Genomic DNA, 12,213 nt, shown 5'->3' with positions numbered 1-12,213 from the left:
TATGAATAGCTGCAAACATTCTGTCCCATAAACTCATTATAAACTCATAAAAAAGGCTGAAAATAACCTCAAACTTGACTTGCAATTGTGTAAAAGTTAGACTGATGTGAAAAAGCTAAATAAACAGTATAAAGTCCAAAAGATTGTGAATAGGATTGAAAGTTGAATAATACCAAGAAAAAGAAAAAAAAAGTGGAAGATTTACATATCTGAATGGAATGTTAGGTATTTTAAGTATGAATGAATATGATGAATGAATAGATAACAGTTGAAAACCTTGAAAAAGTTAAATAATAAAATAATAATAAATAATTGGGACATTTAGAACATTCTGTCCATCCACTTGCATGGGGAAAATCCACAAAACCTTGAATATCTTGAAAATTAAGAAGGTTATCAAAATTCTGAATACATCCGCACGTCATAATAGAGATGAATATTTTAAATCTTTGAATGACATGCTTTCAGCATTCATACCAATAATATTTTGCCAGCAGAATCAAATTGTTTTACAAGATATCAGTATTTGTGGTCAAACATAACTTCATGATGTTATGTCATATGTCATATGCTTCAGTAAGAGCAAAAAAATCCTGGGACCACTTCAGATGGTTGCAGATTTAATATCCACATCACACTACGTCAGCTATACTGCAAAGCACCCTGTGGACTATAAATGAAAATTTCTGTCACGTTTGATTTGATTTTAAATGTAAATGTAAATGCTCCGTACTTGTATAGCGCCTTTCTAGTCTTTTCGACCACTCAAAGCGCAACGAACGCAAACATTCACACACATTCATACACTGGCGGAACAGCCGCCAGGAGCAATTCGGGGTTCAGTATCTTGCCCAAGGACACTTCGACACGCAACCAGGGGGAGCCAGGGATTGAACCGCCGACCTTCCGATTAACGGCCAACCCACAGCCGCCCCCGATTTTAGACAACTTTCTGTTTGTTAACTGTGTCGATTAACACATTAGCTTTTATGTTTTATTTGATTTCATGCTGAACAGAGCACCTTTATTTTTTTAATAAAATATGCTTTAATGTGATAAGTATCATTTTCTTCAATGATATAATTATTAAAACTCTTTAATTACATTGCTTGTAAAAAAAAGTATTAGCTTGAGCCAGTTGAAGGCACCGTACACATGCATGTGATCAGGGCGCTACCACCTCCGCCTCGTTTGGAGCAACCCAGGAGATAGAGGGAGTACTGATGACATGGATGGAAAATCATGAGGCAGGGGGCATGATGGTTGAGATTGTGAGGTGTGACAAAATGAAGGATATTAAAGATTATTAAAAGATAAAGAAAGATATAAAAAAAAAAAAAATCCTCGCTATCTCCCGTCAATGTGTGTATTATTGAGTGCATACGAACCCAAGCAGCTGTCATTATGACTATGAAAAATGTGTATATGTGTATGAAAAATATTGGCAAGTGAGTCATCTACACTGTTTGCTCAGTCTTGTCCCTCAGTAGTTTAATATGTGGTGAGATTACAGGCTGCCCTCTCTCATGCAAGCCCCGAATCACTTTTGTTGCAATCCAGATGGCCATCTCTATGAGACACATGCCACCTGGTGGCCACTGTGGCAATTGTTTGACAAAGTTTGAAGTATTCACCAGCTAGTTCCATTCACCTGCTGCTCCAAACAAGCCAAAAATAAACATTGGCTGCAAATTATTTTTTTTACCCTAATCTGGCGTTTTAACTCCCTACCAGACTGGAGTATGTATTGTGTACTTTGTACAGTAGAAGTGGTTTTCATCAAGAGTCAGAGGCTCGGCGTACCTGTGGCGCCAAGAGGATGTCCTTTTGAGATGAGACCACCACTGGGGTTGACCACAAACTTGCCTCCATATGTGTTGTCCCCTCTGTCAATAAGCTCTCCAGCTTTACCTGCAGATGTAAACATTACAGAGTGAAATTTATGGTATAATACTATTACATGTTAATATAATATCTGTTAATATATTATCATTATATATATCATGGTATTAACCAAGCTCTAAAAGGAACAAAGACACCTTGGTCTCTCTCTCCCTCTCAAAAGTGTGATTAATAATTAAAAAAGATACATACACAAACAATCACAAGTGAGGAAATAAATTGAATATGAGTGTATGAGAATATTCAATTCATATTCATGTCTATTTCTGAAGGAAGATAACAGGGAATCAAATAAAGGAGTTTCTACAAATAAGAATATATAAATAATACCAAAAAAAGATAACAAAGTATGTCTTTAAGTAAAATGCAAGACAGACAGACTAGACTAATAAATAATATTACAGTACAATTATTTAATTTATGATATCATTATTATTGTTTGTTATTTTAATAATTGTTCCTTGGAAAATCCCACTGCTTGTCAAAAAGCAAGACATATTTTCAAAGATGCTTTTTGTTTTAAAATGCAATTTTATTGTTCAGATTCAACACATCACTGCAGTCATTGACATGACTTGGTAAGTGTGAAAGTATCAAAATAGACATGTAGTTTCAGACTCATGCGCCAAGTCTGCACTTTCCATCTCAGACAATGAAGATTTTCAAAAGGATCTCCAGAGTGGATATATTTATATAAAAATAACTAAAAACTGAGCTGTTCAACAGCACCGCTGTAGCAGACAGTCCTCCCAGATAGGGCTCCAACTCTCTCCATGATCACTCATTTAGAATGTCAATAAAGCTGATAAAACAATAGATGAGATTTTGTGGACACCAGGCCTTAACAGATACCTTCATACCTGTATGGTTCAGTAAGATCTGTGGCATTTCTGGATCACGTCCCTCAGTGTGACAGTTTGCGCTTTCATCCCTAATTATTTTATCTCTCACAAGAATGGATCTTGTGAGAGCGCCATGTTCTGTATTTAGCCTCAATGGCTGAAACTCTACACAGTATTGTCACACACATTCCACTCAGCTCACGTAGCAGGTTCTGCGTAGGAAAAACACTGAATTTGAATATCAGCAGATACTTTATAGTAAACAACTAATATAAATAGGGGGACCCTCTAATCCTGCTAATCCTGGCCCATTTTCATGTCTATGCGTTCTTCTAAAAGTAGAAACTTTAAGTCAGTGGGAAGGAGGACAGTGGAAAACGTCCAGGTCTAATCCTCAAACAGCAACAACAAGTTTTAAAATAGCTCGAGGACAAATTAGGGTTTTAAGAGCAGTCGTCTTACCCTCTGGACACAGCCCCAAAGCCTCATACGTGATGAGCTCGTTGGCGGAGAAGCAGTCATGTAGCTCGACCACATCGACGTCACTGGGCTTCAGACCTGCAGCGTCAAAACACTTTTTGGCAGCCAACCGGGACATGTCATATCCTACCTGAACAGAAAAAAAAAAAAAAAGAACTTATCATTCAGATTCCAATACATGATAAACACTTGAGGCTGTCAGGAGGGGTAAAACTACAGCTAATAACTTTATGATAGGACAAGACTGTTAACCCTGGCTGTGCAGCAACTATATAGCTTCTATATAAAAATACTATAATGATGCTAACAAAATGATAGCAAGGATCCTTTAAATTTATAGTTCAATGTTAACAAGTTATAATACTAATATTTTTTCCAAAGAACGTGAGGATACATTTCTATTTCAATTTAAATAACACATTTTTCTGTCCAAAAAATAGAAAGTTACTGTCGTCATCGTCTGTTGTAGGTCAAATCAAAAAACGTCTTGCCTGTAATAAGTCGCCTTCTTCTGAACTGGTAAAAGACCTTACTTAAGCTGCCCTGTGTTTTCCCACTGGTCTGAGAGATATTCCTAGCTCTCTTTCACACTGATCTCACTGTGAGTTTGCTGCATTTCCACCAGCAGACAGACATGGGGACGAAGGCTCCTGTCGCATCAGGTTGGTCTCCCGCAGGTTCAGGATGTAACGTCCGATCGCTGCCAACTCTTTGCAGGGGTCAGTCTCCAGCAAACCCTCCTCTAGCTGCAAAAAGCACCAGGCTGTTCCTCCGGCTATATGATTCACGGTAGCTGTTCCTCCGGCTATATGATTCACGGTAGCTGTTCCTCCGGCTATATGATTCACGGTAGTAAACTTTCACTTTTAGACCCTCTACTTCCTTGCTGAGGTTTTAAAAAGCATCCTCATTGGACTCAGCATGTTTCCTCTTTAAAGGTGACTTACTTACTTAAAAACAAGCAAGCTTAATTTTCTTTTACAACCAAAAAAGCACTTTCTTGGTGACATACTGAACTGAACTACTTCAGCTTCAAAAGACTCAATACTCTCTTGTCAAATTAAAATCTGTCTGGCACAACATGGTATCCAGCTTCTCATACTCTATACCAGGCCTCTAGGCAGGACAGGTATTTAAAAAAATAAAATAAAATTCATTTAAAAAAAGTTCCATCCGCTACAGACAGACTGACCAAATATGACCATATAGAAAACAACTGGAACGTTCAGAACAGTGGGAAATCTGAGTTTTTGGCTCACAGGGATTTCTTTTAAATATGTTTAACTCATTATTTGAAGCTTTGGCCACATTTAACATGTAAAACCGACATGGTATCATTATAGATATGACAGAAAATACGGAGAAGCATAATAAGTCACCTTTAAGATCTTAAGAGTTATTTAGATAGTCAAGACTTTTGCTGGAACGACTCCTTAATGCCTCTAACCTGATTCAGAAGAAAGTCAGCTTTGTTGTTGGAGGTGCCTAGTCTGTGGATGCCGATCAGCCTAGCAAGCTGTTCAGTCTGTTGTCACGAGACACACTTTGATTATGTCAATTTCTTACCATCTTAATGCAGCTGTTTTCGTCAAACGTGGAGGCAAGGTCAGTCACCATCTCTTGGGCAATTATCTCCACTGCCTGGTTCTCCAAATGGTGCTTCCTGACGAAGGCCTCGCTGGCCAAGACTGCTGCTCCAGCACCATCTGATGTAGGGCTGATGAGAGAAGAAGAGAAAGATAAACAGACATGATTGTGTTAGGAACTGAGGTAGTCATTATCAATAACCAGTCCCTCTAGGATTTCACGGGCCTATTTTGTGACTGTTACTGTTGTTGTTCATTTTGAGGCAGCTTTTCTAAAAAAAAAATTGCGATGAAATTGTGTGATTAGCCTAAGTGAAAACTGCAAAGGTAGATGTGATATATTTAAGTTAAGAATTATAGCTGAATCATTAAAACAGTCCCTCCAGGATTTCTCGGGCCTAACCCTAGCCATGCATATTTAAACCAACTGACCGGCATGCAACAGTGTCACTGTGTTATGGTGACTTCTCTTATGTATGTTTTGCAGTGGCAAAGTCTAACCACAATCGTGCAGTCAATACAGACTACCACCTATATACAGCGTCGTAGCCTCGAAAACCCAGGTGTTTTCGAACATTAACTTAGCTCTCCTTATTAGCTAGGCTCCTTACATGCCTGCTAATAACTTTTTTTAAGCTGGGTCTCCGACATTGACAGCGTTGCGTTGGACAGATCTGTGCAGCTGTGATCATGAGGGAGAGGGAGGGAGAACGAGAGAGAGAGAGGGACGAGCAAGAGGATGCGAATGCGCTACGGCACTCTGCAATCAAATATGATTTTAAATAGACCTAGTAAAAAAATAATTAAATTTAAATAAATAAAACGGTCAGCGTTGATATTGTGGCGGGCTGCCACAAATAAATAAAAGGTATAGGAAACACTGCTGTGTTAACAGTTGCGTGAAATCCTGGAGGGACTGAATAACTCTGCACTTTGATAAAATACAAATAACTACTACTTGCCTCTGTCCTAGCATAGTTACACTCTGGATGATCAATTTATTTCAAAAAGGTTAAAGGCAGAAAAGTGTCCCTCTTACCAACACTGCAGTAGAGTAAGGAATTCAAACACCTTCCTGGAATCCTTCACCTGCTCCAAACTGTACTCGTCCTGGAACTGGGAATACCTGCATGAACAAAAAACACATATTTACACATAAACAAACAAATAAAAAATCTGTTTTTAGAGTTGAACTGTGTCTTACGGGTTGTTGGTGGAATGCTTGTGGTTTTTCCAGGCAATTTTGGCAAAGTGTTCTGGTTTTGTACCTGGAAAAGATTCAAACATTGAAACAAACATTTACTGTAAAATCATGAACTCAGTGCAAATGAGTTCACACAACCATCACCTTGTATGCAGTTTCTCACTCACACACACACACACACACACACACACACACCCACACACACCGTATTTCTCCATGTGCTCCCTGCCAGCATTGCCGAACAGCTGCGCTGCTGCTGGAGCTGCCACCATCCCGTAGCGGTTGATCATCACTTCCATGTGCTTGTCCATGGGATTGGTCCTGTCCATAAACTAGAAACAGGTATTTTTTTCCCCTAAAGAAAACATCTTAAGGAGAGAATGATGGCATAGTCTGGCGAATTTGCTGTTATGCACACACAAGCTGGAATTTCCAAAACTGTTCAGACTTTTTATATATCAAATAATTTCCTCCAGCTGAACTCAGACAAAACAGAAATCCTGGTCATCGGGTCCCAGCAGATGGCAAAACAAATACTGCCATCTGCTGGTTCCCTAGTAAATCACATTAAGCCTGTGGCAAAGAACCTTGGTGTTTGGTTTGATAGTAATTTAAATTTCGAGCAGCACACCACAAAGCTTGTTCAATCATGTTTTTATCAACTTAGAAATATAGCAAAAATTCGATCTATGTTAACTTTTAAGGACACTGAGACCATTTTACACACCTTCATCTCATCACGCCTGGATTATTGCAACAGCCTTTTCACCTGTTTAACCCAAAAATCTACTGATCGACTCCAGACTGTCCAGAACTCAGCTGCCAGGCTTTTAACCAGAACAAAGAAATATGACCACATTACTCCTATTTTAGCTTCATTACACTGGCTCCCAGTATGTTTTAGAATTGACTTTAAAATTCTATTGATCACTTTTAAAGCTCTTCATGGCTTCTCGCCTTGTTATATTTCTGACCTTTTAGTCCCATACGCACCAGCACGTACCTTGAGATCCTCGGGCAGAGGTCTGCTGTCTGTTCCAGAGTCTCGACTGAAAACTAAAGGGGACAGAGCGTTTGCTGTCAGGGCCCCGAGGCTCTGGAACAGCCTGCCCGAGGAAATCAGGTCGGCTGAGTCAGTGAACTCTTTTAAGTCCCTTCTTAAAACATACTTTTTTATATTATTGTCTTTTGGGTATTATTGTATTGGCACTTTGTAACTTGTTTTTGAAAAGTGCTCTACAAATAAAGATTATTATTATTATTATTGTTTGAGGTTCTGCTCCTCTATAATAGGAATTCCCTCAATAGCAAAAAGCAGTTAATGAAAACAAACAAAAGAAAGTAGAAGTTCATTATTCCTTCATTTCTAAGGTGCAGCCACACTAATCTTTTTTTAAATGTTTATCAATGAGGTGTTTCCATCAGGACTAATGTGGACCCCAGCTGACATTAATTCTTTTCAGCAAGAAAAACTATGCTGGTTGCTACAGGAGGTGAACACAATGACAGCATGGTAGACTGCAAGGTTTTGGGTCCACCTGCTCTACATCCAGTGCAACAACACGCAACATACAGTTTTATACCTTTGAGGACAAAGAGCCCCTCTCCATCCTCTCAAAACCGAGGGCAAGCACACAGTCAGCAAGACCTGCAAAAGGAGAAGAGAAGTGCTCGAAAAGTGGGTTCTAGTGTAGATCATGGATTAAGACGCAGAAGTTGGTTAAGAACTTTTAATCACTTTCACTGCGCCCTGCTTAACTTACCTCCTTGAACTATCTGCCGTGCCATGAAGATAGCAGTGGAGCCTGTGGAGCAGTTGTTGTTGACGTTGATGATGGGGATCCCAGTCAGGCCCAGGCTGTGGTAAATGGCCCTCTGCCCACATGTGGAGTCACCTGACGGAATAAGGTACGTGCATTCAGCATTTTTCCTTAATAATTTAACTTTTTTACTCAGGTAATTACAATATGAAAGGCACAAGGTTATTCTTTAATGACCAAAAACAGTTTACTTATTAACATGCATTTCTATAGTGTCATGAGAGCATATACCGTATGGAAGAAAAACTAGGCAGCACTCCCATGATACTGTTTAATATGCCACACTGACATTTCGGGCCATACGCTCTTCCTCAGCGTGTATACAGCAACGTCACATTCAATTACACAGATGTGGGATTCCTTATGCATTATCACAATAGGCACCACTGGCCTATTATAGAAGAGGGAGGTACAAACACAGACGTAGGGTCACAGAAACAAAATCATGGTACTATATCATAGTAATCACAGCAATCATAGTAATAGTCCTATATGTATAGTGCATAAAGTGCATTTCTGCCTAGATACTTTTATAAAAGATCCTCTAACTTAAGTGATTATTTAGTAAAGTCTGATTTTCCTAGGAGACCTATCCATCACTTCTTGTCTCATATCCCTAGTGGGAATTTTACTTGTCATAATTGATTCATTACTATTCTATCATTAAGGGCAGTAAATTGAAATATCTCAAGACTGGTGTTGACATTAAGGTCAAAGGCAGCATTACATGTAATACAAAATATGTTGTCTTTTTGTTAAAATGTCAATGCAATTTGTATTATGTTGGGAAAACCAAACGTGAGTTGAAAGCCTGGATCTGTGAACATAAGTGTGCTACTCGTAATCAGGATGTAAAATCATCTGTTGCAAGACACTTTAACAGCCATAATCATAGCTTTAGTGAATTACACTACATGGCTATTAAAACAGTGACGTGTCTACCGAGGCAGAAATAGGGACAGAAGCCTTTTACAAAGAGAGACTTATTGAATACATGTCCTTGAGAACCTCATACCAAATGGTATGTGTAAGCACCATTTACTAGTAGCAAATTGTTTATTTTATAACATTTGTTACTCTTTCATTCTTGTGTTTATTTCAGTGCCACTTCCGTATTGGAACTTTTATTTTGAAGGTTTAAAGAAAGCTGTAAAAGTGTAAATAAGCGAGTTCCTGTGTCTGTGTTAGTAGCTCCCTCTTCTGGAACAGGCCAGTGGTGCTTTTGATAAATGTTTAAGTAATCAAACCTGAGTGTAATTCAATGTGATGTTGTTATTCATACTCTGAGGAAAGGCATCTGGCCTGAAACGTCCGTGTGGCATACAAACAGTGGCATGGGAGTGCTGTCCTAGTTTCTCTACTATGACTTTATATTTATAGATTTAGAATTCAGCACCCTGTCCATAACCTCATGTTCTTAAGAGTGAGCGTGTTATGGTCTTTTTTCATGAGCATATACTGTAAGTTTTTTTTGAGACTTACCATACACATATCCTACACAGGCTTGTTCAATGGAGGAATATGGGATCCCTGCATCTGCTAGGGCCTTTTGACCTAAAATATGATGTTGACATACAGTAACAAAACACTTTGTGACATGTTAAACAAAAAGATCCATCCCAGAGAAATTCAGATATGGTATCTTTTGAGTGAGTGAGTAAGCAAATAATTTGTAAAGATAAGCACCGGCTTCCTTGGCCATATCAGGGTAATCATAGTTGTCTCGGATTCCAGGTTTGTCAAACTGCAACAAAAACAGAAAAGTACAACAGATGGTGAATCTCACTCAACATACGCATTCACTTCTGATTTTCCTCTTCTCGGGTAGAGGACAACATTCTCAAGTTATTTCTTTTGCATTGGTAAATGATCAGCTTTATTGTCACTGTAAGCATTACATAAGATGAAACTTAAATTACAGGTAGAGTCACTCTAACCAAGTCATACTTACAATATGCTTATGATGAACTTGGCAAATAGAGCTGAAAATAACAGCAAATATTTTGATAGTCGAATAATTGTTCTAATCATTTTTACACAAAAATAATGGAAACATGCCAAACTGTCTCTAGTCCCACTCAAAATGAGAGGATTTGCTGCTATTCATTTTCATATATAAACAACGTAAACTGAATCTTTGAATTTTGACTGTTGGTGGGACAGAATAAGACATTTGAGGATGTCACTGTGTGATGCATTTCTTCAAAATGTTTTGACATATGATAGATTACCGTTTTAAAAATTATCTGCAGATTAATCGATAATGAAAATAATCTTTAGATTATAGCCCTACTTGCAAGGCAAACACACAGATGTATAAACCAATCTATTAAGCACCATATGAAGAACATATTTCAGATGGTGAAAAATTATCTTATAATAGGTGCAACACACATTTTTCAAACTTGTAAAGGCATGTATTTGTACAAAAATGCATTTTACATTTGGAATTATAATCAATAAGTAATTTCAAGGAAAAATTATTTCCTGACTTTTTGGCAACATCCTCCTTAGTTTGCCTTTGCCAGTTTGCAAATTAAGTTAGTACTCAAGAATACTCAAATCCAATACCCACATTAAATGATAAAATAGAAAAGATAGGGAAAAGGCAAGACGGAACAGACAGTGGCATTATGGGTTTTTTTTTCCTGGGGTGTATAGCACATGTGCAGGACTGAAGGTGATAGCAATGCTACTACTGAGGCATAACAAATAAGAGAGCTGTTGTCTGTGTACTTCTCAGTCTACCATTTGGTGTGACACACCCTGTGAAGTGTAGTTTTAAGTTGAATATTCAACAGACATTCACTCAGGGTCAAGTGGTGTCTTCTTACTCAGTTCACCTAGTGTTCACAATATAAGGGCAGTTAGCTCACCTCTGACGGCTTTCTATTGAAATAAATGTCAGCATTTTATTACTACTGAAATAAAATTCAGCATTTTATTTCAATAGCTTTCATGTCATGTGACATGTGATTTGGAGTCACTGGATCACATGACATGGAAGCTATTGAAAATAAATGCAAATGTGCCCATTAAAATATTCATATAAACTAGACGAAATCCAGTATGAAGGGGTGTGTCACAGTTGTCCAGTGTAGTAGTACAATTAGCCATATCTTTGGAGTACATTGGTCATATGAGAAGGAAGAAAGAGAAAAAAAAAAAAGAAAAAAAAACACCAATCAGATTTTTCCACCATAAAGCATTAATATAAAATAGAAGGACACAAATCTACGCTGCAGAGGTGTGTCTCATTTAGCACTGGTTTGGAGTCACTGGGTTACATGACATGGAAACTTTTGAAAATAAATGCAGATTTCCCCATAACATTGTTTTTAGTCATTCCCACAGAAATATATTGATGTGACATAAGCAAAACGGAGGTGAGCTAACAGCCTTTACACTGCCAACAATGGTTGAAACTGAGTAAGGAGACTCCAGTGGATCCTGAGTGAATGTCTGTGGATTATCCAACTCAAAACTAACTTCACCGTGGTGAGTGTGACAGGGACATCAGACTTGTAGAGTGACACCAACCACAGTTTCATATGACAGCATTTTTGAGACACTACTGTAAACACGTTCTCATGAATCCCCCATTAAAATGCACTAAAACTGACATGACCTCAGTTCATAAAATACATAAACATTTTCAAACCCACTAAGTGCAATATCCAGAGGCCTGACTGCTCTCCTTCACTTGCAACTTGCTTGTGAAAACAGACTTGAACCTCGCAGAAACTGACAGCTCTGGAGTTACACTTCATGTTAGCAGCCTGCTGGAGTGATGAACCTTAGCCCACTTTGCAGATCTGTTGGCCATGAACTATGGACTTGAAATGTCAGCATGGTGGGCAGGAGAAACAGAACCAAGGACGTCGAACATTCACCCCAGACATAAGTCACGAAACCGCAAACTTTAAAACTTAAAACACTAACAAACTGAAACATGTTACCTTATGTGGTTTAACAATGCTAGCTAATGTTTACCATGTGTAGTGTTGGTTATGTTACCAAGCTATTACCAAGCACAATATGAGCACTTAACACTGTGGACTGTAAACTAACTGTAACATTAAAGTATATAAGCTGAAGTGTTTAACTTGTAGAGCAAATTCAATGCACTGCAGCCTGGAGTTAACTTAGCCAGCTATGCTAGCTTCAAGTCTTAATGTTAAGGTCGTCCTTTACGTCTTGTGGACTTAATATTAATGTTACCTTTGTCATGCCCACACCGATGACAAACACCCTGTTCTTCTTTCCAGGTGCCATGGTCACTTCTCTCCAGCTGCAGGTCGACAGAGGAAGGTAGGTCTGTGAACTGCAGCACATATTCTTCTTCTTCTTCTTCTTTAATGGCGGATTGCAAACAACTT

General features: G+C 38.4%; 1 protein-coding gene across 1 annotated transcript in view; it reads right to left on the bottom strand.

Moving 5' to 3' along the window:
- The window catches only part of scp2a (sterol carrier protein 2a), a 28,177-nt gene extending 15,984 nt beyond the window's left edge, over window positions 1-12,193 (bottom strand). The window contains exons 1-11 of the mRNA XM_038718528.1: window positions 12,056-12,193; window positions 9,521-9,578; window positions 9,317-9,388; window positions 7,778-7,909; window positions 7,598-7,662; window positions 6,220-6,346; window positions 6,015-6,078; window positions 5,850-5,936; window positions 4,791-4,941; window positions 3,207-3,354; window positions 1,804-1,911 (exon numbers count right to left, since the gene is read on the bottom strand). Coding sequence (XP_038574456.1) covers window positions 1,804-1,911; window positions 3,207-3,354; window positions 4,791-4,941; window positions 5,850-5,936; window positions 6,015-6,078; window positions 6,220-6,346; window positions 7,598-7,662; window positions 7,778-7,909; window positions 9,317-9,388; window positions 9,521-9,578; window positions 12,056-12,169 — 1,126 coding nt within the window. The 5' untranslated portion in view covers window positions 12,170-12,193. The remainder of the gene's footprint in view (window positions 1-1,803; window positions 1,912-3,206; window positions 3,355-4,790; window positions 4,942-5,849; window positions 5,937-6,014; window positions 6,079-6,219; window positions 6,347-7,597; window positions 7,663-7,777; window positions 7,910-9,316; window positions 9,389-9,520; window positions 9,579-12,055) is intronic.
- Window positions 12,194-12,213: the final 20 nt, after the last annotated feature.

This window comes from Micropterus salmoides, unplaced genomic scaffold, assembly GCF_014851395.1.
Source record: "Micropterus salmoides isolate LMB-PRFRI ecotype aquatic unplaced genomic scaffold, ASM1485139v1 Ms_hic_scaffold_14, whole genome shotgun sequence".
NCBI lineage: Eukaryota > Metazoa > Chordata > Actinopteri > Centrarchiformes > Centrarchidae > Micropterus > Micropterus salmoides.
The sequence above is the reverse complement of the archived record's forward strand: the minus strand, read 5'-3'. Positions and strand labels throughout refer to the sequence as shown.